The sequence below is a fragment of the Pararge aegeria genome, chromosome 9, assembly GCF_905163445.1.
Source record: "Pararge aegeria chromosome 9, ilParAegt1.1, whole genome shotgun sequence".
NCBI lineage: Eukaryota > Metazoa > Arthropoda > Insecta > Lepidoptera > Nymphalidae > Pararge > Pararge aegeria.
The window spans coordinates 5,938,386-5,958,774 of NC_053188.1; the positions used below are offsets into that span (position 1 = coordinate 5,938,386).

General features: G+C 34.8%; 1 protein-coding gene across 1 annotated transcript in view; it reads left to right on the forward strand.

Moving 5' to 3' along the window:
- Positions 1-20,389, forward strand: part of LOC120626344 (corticotropin-releasing factor-binding protein) — a 34,706-nt gene that overhangs the window by 2,418 nt on the left and 11,899 nt on the right. The window contains exons 2-4 of the mRNA XM_039893840.1: positions 14,968-15,070; positions 16,416-16,576; positions 19,434-19,629. Of these exons, the coding sequence (XP_039749774.1) occupies positions 14,968-15,070; positions 16,416-16,576; positions 19,434-19,629 (460 nt within the window). The remainder of the gene's footprint in view (positions 1-14,967; positions 15,071-16,415; positions 16,577-19,433; positions 19,630-20,389) is intronic.

Below are 20,389 nucleotides of genomic sequence, written 5' to 3' on the forward strand. Positions count from 1 at the left end.
AGTCGAAAGCCATCTCCTGTAAACAGAGCAACTCTTCGCAGGGCATGCAAAGAATACGTTACATAAAGTACCGTCCCGTTTTCTTCAACCGGAGACACTAGTGTAACAGGAATAAGTAAGGTGGTAATACTTTCCCGGAGGAACTCTCGCTTAGTTAATGTCGCCATTCCAAAGCCTATAACTACTACGGAATGGAGAAACTGTATAAGAAGACACATTCTTATACAGTTTCTCCATTCCGCCTTCAAATTATATATCCTACCACTGCCAAGTATTTAGCTTCGCAACTCGTTGTAATTTCTTGGTTTTTAAACGTAATATTCTTCCTGTCACGTAGAGTGTCTACATGCATTGTTCGCTTTATCGCCTGCTCTGTAGTCATTATTGTAAGAATTCATTTCATCTAATGTCACATTCGCATTAACGTATATCATATATGCCGTTTTATTACATTTTATGGAGAAATTTTGACACATTATATGAAATATATTTCGTTAACTAGTAAAGTTACAGTTATGACAGGGAGAGTCCCAAGCTTAGTTTTCTTTGTGACTTGCGAGCTCTTACCTCCCTAATGAGACTTGTGTCATAAGTTAGTAAAATACGACATATTCATACCTTCACATTGAATTTAGTAGTGCCATCATTATCCTAAATTCAACCTTCCATCTGAAGATCTAGCCTTAATCATATCAACATCCACCCATAAACTGCCCACAACAGAGCACGGGTCTCCTCCCACGAGAAGGGGTTAAGGCCGTAGTCCACCACGCTGGCCCAGTTGGTGGACCCCACACATCTTTGAGAAAACTATGGAGAACTCTCAGGCATGCAGGTTTCTTCACTATGTTTTCCTTCAACGTTGAAGCAAGTGATATTTGAATTGTTTAAAACGCACATTACTTATAAAATGTAAAGGTGTGTGCTTGGATTCGAACTCGAAGTCCTACCCTGAGCTATCGACGCTTTTTTGAAGATGTAGCATTAGATTTAAGAACACGTTTAATGAAACTTTGTCTACAAGTAGAAATACGCTACCTTCATTGGGGTTGTTACTACCACTCAATTCAAAGATGTAGTAAAACATATTAATTAAAACTGAACACAATATACGTGGGCTTTACGAGTTATTCAATATAATACCTTATCGTGTATAGTTTCGACCTTCCACGTAGTAGGTAATTCATAAAACAATGACGACATTTTATAGCAGGGTGGGGTCAATAAACACTGCTCAGAGAAATGTTTATCACCTAAGAAAATAGCTATACTTTGCAGTATTGTTTTGTCTGATGCGAGGCTAGTTTAATAGAGGCTGTAGCTAGGATACTAACCCACCGGTATAAACGTGTTGCCAAGTTCTTAAGCGTTATTGTACGATGTCGCATAGAAATCGATTAGAGTTATGCGTATAGGTGTACTGCCGTACCAATAACAGGTTAGCCCGATACCGTTTTAGACTGAATCACCACTGAACATCAGGTGAGATTGCAGACGAGGGCTAACTTTCAGTGGATTAAAAAACAGAGGTCCCGTGTTTGAATCTCGGCAGGGGCAATTAGGGTTTTTTTAATTTCTTAACTTGCTCTGTTCAGGTCTGGTGGAGGCTTCGGTCGTGGCTTGTTACTACTCCATCGACAAAGACGTGCCACTAAGCGATTTAGCGTTCCGGTAGGATTTCGCGTAGAAACAAATTAGGGGTTGGGTTATTATATCGGTCATACTCCATAACAGGTTAGCCCGCTACCATCTTAGACTGCATCATCACTTACCATTGGTTGAGATTGCAGTGTGCATAAGTATATTTCATAAGGAACCACCCTGTAAAAATATTAGATCAAAAGAAGCATATTTATTCTACGTTTTTACTTATGACAACCCTATTGAACATAAAAGACCGACACGCGCATAGTACGTACGCTGCGCGACGCGTACTTAATAAAATGACACATAATTTTAATTTTGCATGTGATTTAAGGGCTGTATCTGAATTATTTCAGTAAAAACTATAGCAGTGTTTTACTCAAAAACTATTAGGTTTTAGGTTTCACAGACAAGTCTCAGAGACAGTACATAATGTACCTCTAAAGCAAGTAATTATTGTTTCGTTTTTTAATTACACATTGTAATAATTGATTTAAATAACCGATGCACCTATTATTGTCAGATTTGTTGGTCTGTTAAAAATAAAGGTAACAATTTAAAACAGAGCCTTAATAAGAATGAAAATATTAAATAGGTTCTAAGACAAAATATGCGTATCCGATGGAAAAGGACGGTAACCCGCTATATTAATTAAATAAGTAAAACCTGAAATTTGGCTCAAGAGTAGTGCTTAAACACACATCTTAATGAACTCGGATCATGATTAAATTAAAACAGTGACCGCTAACCAAATTGCGTCAGTGTTTAAAAGCAAGTTCGGAAAAATAATAATAAATTTAAGAAATAGGATATACTGTTGAAATCTTAGTTATCCAATCCAGTTATCTGGCTTCACAATTCACTTGGAAGCTGAAATATTGCAGTATTGTTAGACCTGAATTTAGATATCCCGTATTTTATACAACTGAATTTCTGGAATACTGACTAGCTGGACGTGTTGGACACCTATTTAACAAGTTTTTTTAAAGGATTAGGAATATCCAGATATAAGTAATTTAAAAGGCTTCTCAATAAATATAGGCATACTTGGTATCAAATACGCTGAGCTGGGGGAAAAAATGTCTGCAAAAAATAAATGAAAAAATGAATTTTCGCATTTTCTATTACATAATCACATTCAACTGATGCTTGCCCTTTACTGCATTCTTCTTCAAACACTTTGATCGCTTCTTCTGTTGACTCCAGTTCCACTACCATCTTTTATTCGTTTTTCCACATTTTTTTACATCCGTTATTATTATCATCTTCTTTACTATATTACCAAGCATCGCTTCAGCTATCGGTTTAATTCAAAGAATTAACCCTAAATATGTTAAAATATATATAAAGTTTATATAAATACGATAAATAAGTTAATCGAGATGATTTAATTTTCACACATAGCTTTGCCTTAAATTTACGTGACATGGTATTAGGGTTTTCGAGTTTTCATGTTAGGCCAAAACGGGGTTCAGGCCGTGGCCAGAACCTTTGAGAACGCTATGGAGAACTCTCAGGCATACAAATTTCCTCACGATGTTTTCCTTCACCGTTGAAGCAAATTGCATTTTAATTACTTGAAACGCACATAACTTTGAAAATTTAGAGGTACGTGCTGGGACATGAACTCGGCCCCATGAAAGTGAAGTCGAGCTCCTACCTAGTGGGCTATCACCGCTTACACTTTATGATAATTACTACATGTAATTTTTTATTCTTATCGTGGTTAAGGGTTTGTTCGTGACCTGAAACACGAGACCTAAAATCTTCATAAACATATGTAAGTATTCATATTTATCGACATCAATATACATATTATATTGAATTTGCGAGTATAGATAGAAAAACTAATAAAATGTTTTCTATAAAACCTATTTCGGGTATCAATATGAATTCCTAGTTTCAAGTTCACGGATTGAGGATAAAAGTTACAGTTTATTGAAATCCCGTCCCCTAAATAATCCATTGTTAACCTACACAAATAAGACCAAATATTTAATATTAAAACAATCCAGCCGAGCCTTTCTTTGTAAATAACTTTGATAGACAAATAAAAACAAGACATTATTTGCTTTTGCTCTTATACGTATATTTCATGCTTTTATCTTATTTAAAAATGGGTATTATTTAACTGTCAATCAAGAAATCAAGAAAAGATTTGTACAATAAAAATTGCTATTTCATATCATTATGATATATTAGCTAAATTGAGTTTGAATATTTCTAGCCAACTTCAAAAAAAGGGAATTGTCAATTTGACACGTTTGCGTGTAAGAATGTAATACAATTCAAACTGCAATAATATAGTCACATAAGGCTATCAAACACATATACCAATTTTTATAGGAGAAAGTTGTCAATGCATTTTTCCGAAAAATAGATTATGGCCATTTTTCTTCATTTGTCTTAAATTTTAAAGATATTGACTACTATGATAACGTGATTATATACGTGAATGTATTGCAGCCTGGCGTATTCTGAAACATCTGACGACCTTGGTCAGTTCTTACTTATAACTGAAAATTTAAATTTAAAAAGTTATCATAAAATAATATTTTCATTTGCACACGAAACTAACAAAAGTAGCGACACGACAAGTGGTCTTAAATTTTTTTTAAACACCCAGCAACTTTCCTAGGTCAATGAGTATACATACAGCATAGCTTGGCATGGCCTAGATGTCAAACTTTTTTACGAAGTACAAAATATAATATCGTAAGTGCGCTTAAGCTGTTTCTAACATTCCCGGGTAATATGAGTTGATATTTTTCACAGCTAATAATCTTGAGAGCGAGTCTCCGGGGCAATTATAACGACGTGTAGTTACCCAAGGGTGTAATTAATTAACCAGTGGAACTGTGTTCCTAGCTTGTGCCACAGCTGCATCATTTTATTTATTCACCCATAGAAAGAGTCGTTTGTTTCAGTAAATTTTAAGTTGCCTGAAACACGGCTAGGTTTGCTAGACAAAGTAAAATAACTAGACGCTATAAAAATATTATGAAGCGGTGATAGCCTTGTGGTTATATGTTAGCTTCCCCTTTGGGGGAAAGATTTAGATCCTCAGCACGTACCTCTATGTTTTCAAAATTATATGCGTTTTTAATTTATGCAATTAATTTATTCCGGGACCCGTGTCCTGTCGTTGGCCGGTAATTTATTTATTTGATTGTCTTCAATAAAGTATAATTTCTATAAATAACAATTCACGAGGTGAACAGATACCATAGATATAATGTTGCCATAAATATTGTAATATCCAATCTGTTTTAAAAATAGATGGGCAACCAAAAAAAGATTTATTTTAATTTTGTATTTACGTTATGTTTGTCTATTGGTTGGAGATTGATTGTGGTTGTGCACAATATATACATGAACTTTTTACTAATATTTTTTTATTAGTATAGACCATAATGTGAAAGTGTGATTTCGTTAATAACCTATGTTTGGTTGAACAACTGCCGTTATCAATTTAGCGTAAATATTGCTAGCCGCTTGAAGGACAAAGGCTTCAGTCATATAATTTTGAAATGCATTTAGAATTTCAGAGCCTGTGTGATTTGAACCCGTATCTCTCTGGCCAACAATCGTTATGAGGCTGAAAAAAAGGCATTCACTAAATTCAGATCATGTAATTAATTGGCACAGCAATAAGATTTCAATTTGCTTTTATAAATATTTTATATAAAAAAGCGTCAAACTAAATCATTATAACGTATCATCGAACTTAAAGCGTCTGTAGAGTCGTTCATACGTGAATATAATTGGCGTATATCTGCAAACGTACACTACATAATTATAATACAGTACAGTAGACTGTTAACGGGATACCTATTACCTGTACACTTCTAAAGAAATTATTATAATCCTGTACAGTATCAACAATCTTTACTAATAATATTTTTTTTTTGTATAACGCGTCCACAGTCTTGAAAATTTATGTATTATATTTACGTATTTGAAAAAGCTTCTTGAGAAAGTCTATTTAACATTTTAAATTTCGCCCCTAAGGGGGCTTAAATAAGCGACCAAGTTTTATATTAAAGTTCGTCCTATTTTTAAGTTAAATCGATGAATTTTTTTTAGTTTGACAAAGAAAATAGTAAGTTAAATGTTTAAGGATTTAATATGGGACAAGAGTTTTTATACCACAACGCGTTAATTCCTGCTGATCACAGTCAGTTTTAAAAAATCTTTATGCATTTGACAGCTTAAGGCTTCGGGGTATATTGTGTACGATAGCGGAAAAAGCTTGTATAGGAAACTTATAACAAAGGATAAAGTAGCGAGCATAATAGCGGATATAAAAATAATACTGCTTTAAATGAAGGCGCTAGCCTCCTTTTACTCCACTCAGCTAAATCTAATGTAATGGATATTTAATACATTTATTTTGTACATACATATTCTCTCGAGTAACTCACAGACGATTTGATGATATCGGACAATCAAACCGAGATATTTAACTAGCTATTGCTGTACATATATGTCGTATCCTCAACTTCGCTTCAGTGAAATCGCACCCTAAGTAGGTGGGTGTAAAGTGATGACAATGGCGACGCCGACGCGCGACGCCTTGAAACCCACGTTCGATTTCATCTTACAATAGGATGTTACCTACGTATCCATTAGCCATTATTAAAAAGCACATTAGCGACTCCGCTCGTTTAGTTTTTTATTTTATAACTTCCATTAAAAAAGATTTATAAAATAACGTTACTCTCGAAGGATAAATGTTGTAAAGTTGATTCTTTTACTTTTACAGCTCATCGTAGTAACATAAACTTGCACTTTATATGTTAACCTTATATATTTAAACTATTATTATATATTTTGATATAAGATAGATAGATCAAGAGAGAAGAAGAACTTTATGTAAAAGTATAAGAATATTCCTTATATTAAGTTTCTTCATTTCAACGCCTTCAACGTTCATGAGAAATTTTCATTTTATTGAATCCTGTAAACCGGCCCCGCACTAGTATTTGTTGCTAAAAGCATACATTGCAACTTATCTGCCTTCTAGTGGTGAGAATCTTTGCCAGCAAAGCGGGTTCTCGGATTCAATAATTTTTCAGTACCAGAGCATGTGAAACCGACCGTGGGATAAGGTCAGATCAGTAACGTGTATAAAACTTTTCTTCTTCTTTAGGTGCCTCTCCAACTAGTGTAGGTTGGCCGTCAGTTTTCGATAATTTTCCTTTTCTCTCGCGAGGCTAAACAGCTGGGCGGCACTCGCGATCCCAGTCCACTCCCTAATATTGCGCAACCAAGACTTCCTCTTGCGACCGATGTGTCTCTTTCCAGCAACTTTGCCCATCATTATCAGTTGCAGTACCCTGTATCTATCATGCCAAACCACATGCCCTAGATAAGCAACTATTTTCTTATTGACGGTCTTCCAAAGTCCGCGCTGTCAACCAACTCGTCGCAAGACTTCCTCATTGGTAACCTTTTGAGTCCAACTAATTTTCAGCATGCGTCGATAGGCCCACATCTCGAATGCTTCTAGACGTTTCCTGAGATAAAACTTTTATCTAAATTAAAACTCATATTTAAGTATTTATGGTATGTTAAACTATGTATTAGTATTTTTTTTTTATATTTATCAATAGTATTTGTGTAGTCTGGTTAATGTATTAGACATTCGTTTGTATGTACTAAATAGTGTACCCCACCTATTCTTTTTTCTTTTTAGTTTTCCTAATCCTATGGTTGCCTGGCAGAGATCGCTACTTAGCGATAAGACCGCCTTTTGTATCCTGCTTAATTTTTCATGTGTTTGTTCTTTTTTTTCTCGTTTTTCTATTGGTGTACAAATAAAGAGTATAAATAAATAAATTTATATAAGTCCTAACCTATGTACCTAAGTCAAGTATGCGTAGAATGGTATTAAGAAAGCTGACTGCATTTCTGTGTTAGACAGCTAGGCTGAAGGAAGGCCTCCTCGCCAGATGAGGTGAAAAACCGTGGTTGAATTGCTCGAGTGCAGCGATGTGAGGTCTTATTTCTAAATTCCCCTCTCCTATTACTCTCACCTAAGCGATGACAGCTTAGTTAGAACGTTGGACTCACAAGGTGATCAAATATAACCCGTTGCGCACTTCTTAAATAGGTATTCGGAGTTGTGTGCTTTAAGGCCATTAAAAACAGACTTTAATAACAAGTTATTTGAAATAACGGCGAAGAAAGATTCGATAGGAAACCTGCAAGCTGCCCAGCGGATTGGTATGTTGGTACGGTTTAAACCTTCTCATTCTAAGAGAAACCTCGTGCTCTGTGATAAGAGAGATGGCCTGAGCGCAGCCGTGGATTATAAGTAGGCCGAGAATTAAAAATTACATTAAATAATTTGACGAGTAGATGATACTTTACAATTTTTTTTATTACTTAAATTTCAATTCTGCTTAAAAGAAAATTTAGGTACAGATTTTCCTCAAAGGTAAATTATGTAGTTCAACATGTTCAACTCTTTTCGGACTAACAAGCTTCAATAGACTGTTAATTAAGGATTATGTTAGCAAAAGCATCGTGAATACTTTAGTTCTGAAATTAGTTTGAAGTACGTACTTCGTTGTTTGTAGCTAATATTTTTATTATAGCTATTCAGCTTGTTGGCTGAACTTTTTTTTTAAAACAGTTTATTCGTTGAAGATATCTTCGGATAAATTCGAAAAGCAAAACATTTTTCATCCCAATTTTCCGAGATACAAACTACCTGCAGTCATTGAATTTTAAAAAATCATGTATGCTCAACATTTACTTATTTTTTCCTGGACTAAACTCTGTTAATACAAGCTTCAAATAAACTAGTTAAAAAATATACTACGACAATACACACATCGCCATTTAGCCCCAAAGTAAGCGTTGTTGCATTATGGGTACATTTAATGTAATTCGAAGTAAATTATCATAAGAACTGCACTATTAATTGATTTGCTACAAGTAATATATACATAATGTGTATCATTAAAATATGTAAATAAAAATTAGGAAAACGGTTGACCCTGAAGGCCATCCCTGCAACTTCCCGCCAATTTCATACCTAAACCTAACCTAAACCAAATTGCACTTATGACGTTTTTGAGCTCTTCGAGCTTAAAAATACAATTTGTGCGTTTTCTTTGAGCTCGGAGAGCTGTTATCTGTCTGATAGAAGTTGGATAAAACACTATTTGATGAATCGATTTTTACGCGGCATTCAGCATTCAGCCCAGTTTTTCAAGCCTTACATAGAATCTTCAAATTTCAATTCGAGATCGAGCGAGGAATTTCGGAGTTATTCCGAAAAAACACTTGTTTAGGTTTCCTTTCTTTCACGATATCTCTCGAATGAATCAACCGATTTTAACCGGATTGGTTGAGATCGACGTGGTTTTTGAGGTTAAGAGCTGATTAGTTTTTGGAGTTGATCGATCAAGCTGTTTAAAAGTTATTCGAAAAAAACCACATTTGAAAATTTTTTTTTTTGGTTTTTTAAAGATTTCTGAAAATCCATCGATCTAAATCGGTCCAACCAAACACACACACACACACACACATAAACACGCACGCATATAGACATAGTGCAAACCTCGCGAGGATAGTCAGGGAAGCTTCCTGTGACCTTTAAACGTCGAGATCTGATAAAAACTCGATTTTTATAAAACGGGGTGAGAACAATAACTTTTCGATTTTTTAAAATCTTTGATTTTCTTAGCGGGAAGTTAAAAATGTCAGAGTTATGTTGAAAAATCACTTGTTTCCAAAAATTTAGACAAGGATATCTCTCGAACAAATCAACCGATTTTTACGTTCAAGGCGGCGATCGACGCAGTTTTTTAAACTCTAAAAATTATTCAATTTCATCAAAAACAATCTGATAAGAAATGTTGAAGTTATGTAAAAAAAACACTTTTTTCGGTTTTCTTTCGTTAACGCCATCTCTCGAACGAATCAACCGATTTGAACGGATTGGCGGTGATCGACGTGGTTTTTCAAGTTTAAGAGCGGATTAGTTTTTGATGTTGATCGATCGAGCCGTTTAAAAGTTATTCCAAAAAAACCTCTTTCAAAAATGATTTTTTTCTTATTTTTTTCTCGTGTCTGGGTGTTTGTATGCATATTATAAGCATTTATGTATATTATTCATAAAAATAATTATCAGCCATCTTAGTACCCATAATACAAGGTACGCTTACTTTCAGGCTAGATGGCGATGTGCATGTTGTCGTAGTATATTTATTTATGTTCAAAAAGACGTTTACCATAATTGAAACACGAAGGTTTGCTATTAACTTTAGTGTGATTGTGTTGTTTGGGTGAGAATAGCTGATTATCTTATTAGTTGTATTATAGTGGCTGAATGTAAATAAGTACATGGCGAAATCGTACATACTTAAAACTTCGACTTATACTCGTACATCAAAAGCAAAATACCAAGAGAAAACTCTCTAGATAAACAATCTTGTTCAGACGTTTCCTGAATTAGTTTACAACTCTAGATAAGTACATGCAATGAATTTTTCAACAAATTCTTCTTGATTTGGCCATGTTGTCATGTAAAAAAGTAGGTATTAAAATCACAGTCTTTTGGTTAAGAAAATCTATACTAATATAAATTTTTGTTTGTTTGTCGTGGCGTTTGAAGTCGCTATTTATAGTTAATATTATAGATACAGGTAGATGATAGAATAATGTAAATTCACTAGATGGCGTCACTAGCTTAGTGTAATTATTACATATTATACACCAACGGCCTTTCCTACAAGTCTTGTAATAAAATGTGGCAGTTGTCACTAATTAATAAATACCAAGGATGCAATAAAATTTCAGGAACCACGTGATACTTGCGTGATGTAACCTCACATCGTTAAACGCTAATCTAAATTCCGTGTTAAATACGTTTTAAGCCTGTCTTTTAGGGTCGTCGTACATTTTAAATAAATACGGAAAGTATCAAACACATCTGGCTTAAAATTTTACAGTTAGTTAAGTAATGTACTTAGATAAGTTATATTTGTGAATATGGAGAAAGCGTGTGCTATATTTCTATTTGCGTCAGCACCGTGTTGCTATGTTGACCGAAACTTATTTACTATCTTGACTATAAATCCCACTCTGATGAGTATTAATTATAGTGTTTTTTTACTCTACTGCATAAAAAAGAGCTTATTATGAGTTGATGAACACATAGTGCCGTGTGGTGACAACATATTAGAATACAGTTTTAACCACCGACTCTTCCCGCGGGTATCGGGTACGAGGAGACTGGGAGAATACTGTGCTACTACCGTCATCTTCTGTTTACCGAAGCCCAGCGTTTTCATAATGGACAAACCCTTCTGTTGGGAGAGTCCTTTATACTATCTTTAAAATCCTCAACCTACTAACACCCCATTGCTAAAAACAGGCCTTCTTTCTCATAGGAGAGAGGGATTTTTTTCACTGAAACGGGTTTTTTGGCTTATTACGATTACGTTAGTTTGAGGTTCAGGCACAAGGGTTGCAGGGGGTGTGCCTGTGACAATTTTCGGGGTTCGGGCTGGAACTATTTGTTCAAGATCAAAACCCAATGAGTTGGTAATTAAATAAAACTAAATCTTATTATAAAAATTATGCTTAATTTACCATAGAATCTGTATGGTGTAGTTTATAGTATCTCCAAACCTTATACTCCACACCAAACAGATGCAATGTATCCTATACGCACGTTTCGCTCCGAAACCGGAGCATCCTCAGGAAATGTTGACTATAAAATTAATAATTTGACAAAATCTTACCCTAACTGTTGTGAAGCTTCACAAGTTTTATTAAATATGCGTAAAATAGGTAAATTTATGGGATTATGGCATAAAATTAACATATGCGTAAATTTAATATTTACCAAGCCTTTAGTACGTTCTTAACTTTTGACATAATGTAATTGATATGTATTTAATCCAAGTAGCTTACATCCAAGTAGTGAAAGTCGACAAAGAAATCCTTTGAAGTTAACATGTTGCCAAAAGTGAGTGATTTATTTGAGTGTCTGCTTTAGTCAAACTACGCTTTCAGGTCTACGTAAACAGTGTAAACACAAACCATATAGGTACGTGATTACTGAAGCCTGTTTCAATCAACGTAGATATGGTTGAATAAATATATTTTAACCTTATCCGTAGCTAATAGCTTAGCGACGCTCGGATTATCTCTACGTAATCATATCAGTAATGAGGAAATATGCAGAAGAACCATATTTTTTTTCATCCCTATCCGGGTACGTAGCGTTGGTAGACTCTCCCACCGTGGATAGATAAAAAAAGGGGTCGTCATAAACAGTAGGCATAGTAGTAAAAGTAATAGTATAACTAGATTACTTATTAGTAAATTAGATTACTTGGTCTCACTGTTTAGATTTTCATATTTCCACATCTATTCCGCTTGACGTCGAAAAGGTTAAGGTATCCATTAGAGTCAATTGAAAATGAAAAATGAAAAAGTTTATTCACCACCAACAGTTTAACTTGTTTGTAAAATACATTAGGTAGGTATTGTTATAAGACACAACACACTAAGCTGAGCTTGTTGAATCCAATTAATTAACTTTACTACACTACGTTTTTCTGTATAAAATGGGCTTTAACGGATAATTGTTATCCATATTTATTTTGGTCACAATCTGTAGAGCAATAATACCCAAGAACAATTTTCATCTTATTTTTTTCTCTGAGAGTACGACTAGATGAAAAACTGATAAATTATTTATTATTATTTATTGCCAATAACCTGTTAGTTCTTATATAGTTCGTGATAGATAAATAAAGTCATCTTTGAGCCTAATCATAATAAGGTTAGTTTTTATAGCACGATAAAAGTAGTATAAAAGATGTAATTTAGCTTCTATTAGAGTGCTACTGCTGAAATTCACTTACACTCGAGGTTACTTGAAAAGACAGTTCCTACAATCCTTATTTAATATGGGATTATGGTGCTGGAAGTAAAGTAGGCAAAAAGGGCCACATGCCGATCAAAGATTCACATATTTCTATGTATAAAAGTCCCATACTGCAAAGCTTATATATATAAATATATTGTTTTGGGTACTTAACCGTATAAGAGAATAAGAAAAAAAGTAATAGCCGAAAAATAAAACAATTTTATATGAAATAGCCATTTCGAATCACTTTGAATAGTAGTAATATTTATAGAAGTTATTTCTTTCAAATAAAAACTATTTAGTAGGTTTGAAATATGTTTGTCTCGACTTCGTGCGCGTTTTATTTTACTTAAATCCTACGAGAACCGCTTGATATATTACGCTGAAACGTATCCTATGACACTCGTCGACATTCAATATGTCCTTGTGGCACGTGTATAAATAGGCTTTAAAAAATATATAAGATGTTTATGTAAATACTATGTACTATGCGAGTGTCAGTGTTTTATCTTTAATAGGGTTGTCATAAGTGAACACTTAAATGTTTTGTATGAAAAAAGAAATAATGTTCTTTTGATTTTATATGTTTACAGGGTGATTCCTTATGAAATATAAATAAATAAATAAATATACTACGACAATACACATATCGCCATCTAGCCCTAAAGTAAGCGTAGCTTGTGTTATGGGAACTGAGATAGCTGATGAATATTTTTTTATGAATATAATACACATAAATACTTATAATATAAAGATAAAAACTCAGACACTGAAAAACATTCATGTTCATCACACAACACATTTTCCAGTTGTGGGAATCGAACCCACGGCCTTAGACTCAGAAAGCAGGGTCACTGCCCACTGCGCCACTCGGCCGTCAATGAGATATACTTATACACCCTTCAACAATATTTTACTCCATTAAACGTTGTATATATCCTTTAATTAATGTGGTGTACAAATAAAGAGTAATAATAAAGGTAAGTTTATGGATACTTAGTTGATATTTAAGCATATATTTCTGACAGGTATATTTAACGTCGAAAGAATCAATACATGATCTCAATAAGATAAAATGCGTCCCTTCCTGATAGTTGAATGGATGATAAATCACCCATATGATGTCTTTGAGGTAGTAAGACTCTCTCAATAGGGCTCTTTTTGATCCTGAGATATCCTGATTACATTATGGCGAAAAATGTTTATGACGGTGGTGTGACCTAGTTGGGACAGCAAAAAACAAATCGATTACGTTACCGAGTACCGAATACCGGCTATAGTTACTAGTTTGTTGGTATAACTTCGCAGAAGTATCGTACCAATTTGCAGGTTAAAATCTAACCTTTATGGTTTATCCGTGCCTCGGAACACATTAAGCCGTTTATTCCATTCATTTGTTTTGTTATTTGTTTGTACACGCTAATCCCTGAAGTCGGATTTGATTCTATGCACACATTTTTTGGTATTCGTCGAATTTTTGAGAAAGGTTTTAAACAGCAAACTAAGTAATCGTGCAGCCGGGCGATGCGATGCGATAAGTCAGGGTATATTGTGTATATAAGCGGATAGACGACGGAAAAAATTTGCTCTTGTTTCAACCTAACTAATGGGCTTAAAAATTTTGTAATTTAGGTAGGGTTTCTTAAAGTCTACTTTTAATAAAAAATACATACTCGAGTATACCCAAATGTCCATGTTGAGTCATAACGGTGGCATAAACTTTATTATGTTACTTTATTATTATTAAAACAATTTTATTGTTTGTACTAAATAAAATATATAATAAAAAACACAAGCAAAAGGTGACCTTATCACTAAGGGTGATCTATTCCACGCTAACTACACTAACGGAATTATATTTATATATAGGTATACATACATGTATTATTACCTACATACAAATTAATTAAAATTTTGATAGAAAAAAGTACTACTGTACGGGATGAAAATATTCCTTTTAGAATGGGACAAATCAAATTAATAAGCAAAATCTAAATAAACGCGAGCGAAGCCATTGGCAAAACTAATATGTTTATAAATACGAGTCCAGGTTTAGCATATCAATATTGTGATAGTGCTGCTAAGGTTTCATGGCAGTGTTGTACTGCCATGACAGCGTAATTAGCCGCGACGTGCACTTTGTGGTATCAGATTTAATGTCTTAATTCAAAGCCGTCAAGTTTTGATATCACAAAGTGCAGTTATCAAAGGCCGATGAACCAATCACAAGCTATGGTGTTGATTAACCAATAATTAAATCTCGTAATGAACAGTTTATAGGCGCTAATACTAAAATAATCAATGTCCAGCTACAGCTGATGAAGAATGATTTTTCAAAAACATCAGTTTAACAAATTCGTGGCGAATGTTTTTTGTGGCGATATAATGTCTTCGTACCAAATGTTTTAAGTTTCTGATATTTTTAGGGCTGGCGAGGGGAACATCGGAGTCCAGAAAAACTAATGTCGTGGTTTTCCAGAGTGCGTCGCTATCCTATTCCCACTCACAAAGTTATCGACCCTGCTGAAGGTAAGAAGCATTTTGTTTTGTTTGTTTTAAAACCACGAGAATTTTGCAATGTTAGATTTTAGAATACAGACTCCATAACGCAGTGCGTTGGGGCTCCAGTGCTTGCAGTCCGGCTCACATTGAATCAGAATAGCACGCGCCGATCCATGCCATTCTGAGTATCTAAATCCATTTTGAGCTCGGTCAGTTAAAAAATGTAGGCCGAGACGCGCCGGTTTTTCTACGAACTCAAACTGTGCAAAACTTACTTTTAGCATCACCTGATTGAGGATTTGTTATTTGTATAGCTTGAAAGGCTTTTCCGGTGTATCTGTGTCATATTATGACTCTTTGCACCAAATAGCCTACCCCGAACAGCTAGAAGCTTTCCGCCTCCCGTCTCTTTGGCATGCAACGATACGAATCTCAGTAATTTAGATTTCCGTTGCAGCTATTCCGTGTAGAAACCGATTATGGTCTATCCAGGTAGAAGGGTCAATGCCTTCATAGTATTTTATTTCTCAATGGTAGAGCAGGGCTTTTACAATTTGTATGCAATCGTGCACAGAAATTATTAAGAAACAGGAGCAATAAAGCAATAAAAAAGAAATACAAGTCCATTGTATAGAATTAACTTTAACGCTACGACGAAGACGTGACTGATGAGTGTCCCCACACATCAATCGTGACACAAATTGGTAAAATGTACAGGGCATTGACTGAAACGGTAAGATTACTAACTACAGATGTCATAAACACAATAACGAAGCCCTACTGTCTCATTGGTATCCAAGCAAATATTATAAGCAGTCATCATCATCAGCAGCTCATTAACGTCCCACTGCTGGGCACATACTTCTTCCTTCTTCTTCTCAGGAAAGAGGAATTAAGAGCAAGAACAATATGTAAGTGGCAATGCCTGCTGGAAGTGCTCTCCGAGTCAAGTAGATGGACAACGCTGATTTCCTTACTCCGGGCTGGTACTGAGAATTTCTTGACAGAGAATCCCATATCTATTAACTGACATAACTTATTCGAATGCCACTGTCACTTTTGTTTACTTAAGAACAATATTTTTGGCATTGCTCAATTGACGGTTTGACGGCAACGTGTATAATTTCTTTGCTTAAAGTTTTATTACGCTCCCAAAACAGGCGTCGGCTACTTCAAAGATTTGGCTTTTACTGTACACCCGCAGTGTATATTTGTGTTTCGCGATTTGAAGAATTCCGATAACTTAGTATTAAAATTTTCCGTTGTTCGTAATTGTAAAAAATAAATTATGTAGGAGGCAATTTCTTTAACTTACACACAATTTTCCAAATAGCGTATGAGTGTACTGCAACCTTAAGTTATTTGTTACTAGATTGTTTCCTGGTGACATCGGAAGAAGGGGAGCTGTTCTTTAAGTCTCCGTCTGATGAGCCGACAGTATGCGGCATCTACATGATAACAGATCCTGACAAGAGGATCCAGGTCATGTTCAACTACCTGGACGTTCCGTGTGAGAATGGCGGTTTGGTTGCGGTGAGTCAATTATTAAAAAATAGACAAATATTTATTTTTGCCCAAAATAAACAAGTAATAAAAACATTTAAATAAATTTAAGGTATGATAAATATAAGAAAATAAAAATAATGGTCTAAATTATGTCCGTAAGACGTATCTCCAACTCTTCGGAGTTAAAATATCACTTAAAATGCGCGAAGGAAACCGGTATGCTGGGTTCTCCATATTTATAGTTCTCAATGAGGTGCGAAGTCTATCCGCTCTTCGTCAGCGTGGCCACCAAGTTCAAGGTTATTTGGTGGCAAATTTCTGCAGTGGCTGGTATAATTTGGTGTCAACTGGGATAGAGAATCGGCTGCCGGAATGCTCCGGTTATGAGTTGATAATGATAGTGTCGATTATATGATATCACAGTTAAGCTCTGCTTGTACGAATTAAGTACTGTGTTAGTGTTATCCAATTCTTATTTAAAAGTTAAGAAGTTGGCGAGAAAACAGGTAGCAATTTCAACAAATGCTAAAGGTGATGTTCTTAGTAGGTCATACTTGTCACAAGTAATGTGTGATAAGCGATATAATAACCAGCTTAATTACCAACTTGTTATACCACCTGGCAACTATCAACAATTCATTTTTCACTAGTAGGTTTATTAAAAATGAAAGCTTCAATCTCCATAACTTAATTAAAAGCAAAAAGCGAAACCTATAAAAATATCATTAAAAGCATAAAATGTGTAGGTAATTTTCCATTCCATAGCAAATATAATAAACAGAGGAAAGTTTTCAGTGGCAAGATAATGAATGATTTCCGAGAAGGGAGGGAGAGAAAATGAAATTCTAACTTAACACCTAACTAGATTGCAATTTATAACTTTGATCAGTCGATGTTTGTAAAGTTATTATTAGATTCTTTAACGAAAGCAACGTGACTTCTAAGTGATTGTTTAACTATCGCTTGAGAGTAAACTCTGAGGCTTCTTTTATAGTGATAATTGACGGAACAGGCAGATGGACGTGGAAAACTTGAGGCATAGGTGTTAGCCTCATGTGCCTGTAATAACATCGGCAACTGGAAAAAAAAAATGCAACCATGTTGTTTTACGACAGAAATAAGCACGCCGGTAGCTTTACTACTAAAAAGAAAGGCTGCGGTAAGATAAGCTACAGTTAGACGATGTGAAAATTTTCTTTCGGCCGTTCACGGCCATTCCATTTTCATCTACTCAGTTACATAGAAAATTGAACTGGGTATAACGTTGCAACGCGATCGCTAAGCGGTCAGATTTGTCCGAGAATTTAAATGTTGTTACGTATATTATAGAATTCATATTTGCACATATTTTCCGTCTTCTAAACGCAGCCATTTTGGAAACTGCCTCAGAATAAAAATTACGCACGCGATATAAGTACCTATTGGCTTTGTTACCTAAGTAGCTTTTCTTATTCTATTCAATGGATAAAATCATTGATTTATTATGTTACTATCGTAATTACATAAAAAAGAAGTTGTATACTAGAATATAAATATTACAACAAATACTCAAACACGTTAATCTTTTTTTTTTAATTTACTAACTACTTTTTAAGTTTAAAATTATCTAGTAAATAAATATTACCTCATGCCAGGTGGTAGATACTTAAAAGATAACCACTGAACATTTACATTGGTGTAACTGTGGCAGAAATCTAGCCGCGTGCTCTCTATCTGATCAAATGCACGTTGATAATATGTTGACTTTGCTTTGTTATAATATGTCTGACGTAAATCTGTCTCGTTTAAAAACTAAGGCTAACCAAAAAAAAACGCACTGTTACACTGCAGTGCAATATATTGCCAATGAAAAATAGTGATGAATGAAATATTACTCGTTTATTAATTTTTCTAATATTTAACATTAATTCTTTAATTGTGGTTAAATAAAATGAAAGATAACTTTATTGTATTTTTAAGAGCGAAGTGTTTTGATCCAATTAGTCTCCAACAATAAAAATGCTTTAAAACAATAACCTTTACTGTTTCGTCTAAAACTTTTCTTTAAATTCCATTAACTTAAAACAACTTGTCAAATTTATGTTTTGTTGGAACGATCCTTTTTTGTTTTAAATAACCCATTTGTGAATTTTTAATTTCCTGATAAAATCATGACAAAAGATAATGAAAACTACGAAGTTAGGGAAATAAAAGACGAATAGTAATACAAAGATAGATGTAGAATACAAAAAGCGGCCTTATCGCTTTGTAGCGATGTCTGTTAGGCAACCTTAGGATTAGGTGATAAGAACGTGAAGTAACTTGGCAAACATAAAAATTTTGAAATTGACAGTGATTAATTTTGATTTCAATAAATTCAAGAACAATACAAAATAACCGTATAATAACCGTACAAAAAGCGTGCGTAATAATTTACGGACCAATTCCAACTTGGTGTTTTATGTATAAGTTTTATGTTATAAGTGGAAATCTAATAAACTGAGCAACACTTCGCAGGGAATATATTAATTATACGCCCTGCAAAGCAACGTGTCTGTTTCTATCAATCTTTAAAAACGAAGTTACAACGGCAACACTGCCCTGTAGACCGGAACACAGCATTTTAATAATGCTTTATACCGGCAGAAATAAGCAAGGCGGTAGCACTTCCCCGAACGAGCTCAGTCACAAATATCTGTACTACTACCAAAAACCATTATATTATAAGCATAAATTAATAGGTTATTAAACTAATTTTAATAAATGGATCATTTATTTGGAACTCGTCACGAAATATGTAAAGTTGTGGGAACATCTGTGCCTTTATCAAAATTTGAACTTGTTTAATTGGATTAAGTTACCTTTACTCATTTATACGAAAGCTAATTACACGTGTTTGTTTTAGTGGGTGGATGGATGGGAATTAAACGGCCAAGTATGGCCAGCTGACTCCTGGGATGACGATAGAGTGATCGAGTCCTGTGACCAACGTCCACAGCGGAAATTGGTGTCCCGACAAAATGCTGCACTCATTCAGTACAGAGTTCCAGCCAGGGGAAAAGGATTCGCAGTTACGATAAGGCATTTGAGGAATGCGAGACGTGAGTTAAATCTTTTATATTTACTTGGAGTTTGTCCAGTGAGGACACGTTTTAGCGGTCAAGCTTCTCATAGTTACATAAATACTTTTATTGCTTCTGTTATTTTGTCAGCCTACCTGGCGCAACGGTGAGCGCTGTGAATTTAAGTAGGAGGGTCCCGGGATCGATTCTCGGCCTGGACAATTTTGGAATTCGTAATTACTGAATTTTCTGTGGTCTGGTCTGGTGGGGGGCTTTGGCCGTGGCTAGTTGCTACCCTACAGACAAAGAGGTGCCGCTAAGCGATTTAGTTTTCCGGTGCCGCGTAAAACCCTATTAGGGTACTACCAAACTCAATAACAGGTTAGCCCGCTAACATCTTAGACTGCATCGTCACTTACCGCCAGGTGAGATTGCAGTTAATGGCTAACTTGGAGTGGAATAAAAAAAAAGAAGATATACTTGGTCGTTTACAGTAAGTTATTAGGGCAAATAGTTTTAAAGTTATTGACGATGATCTTAATCTAAAAATTGCGGTGGCACAGGGCAGCAAGGCAGGCGAAGTTGTGGGCTTTCGGTAGTTTAAAATTTTAACAGTAGCTAAGAACAATAACATAAAGTAGCATTTGCAGCATAATGGGTATCAGTGCAAAGCATTGTGACTCTTGAGAAATTCGAGACGTAGGCAAGTGTAGTTTTTTAAATAAATGGCTAAAGTTTGGATGTAAAATTATAGTTTTATCATAGCTCGTTGTACTATGAGCCATATGACGCTATCATT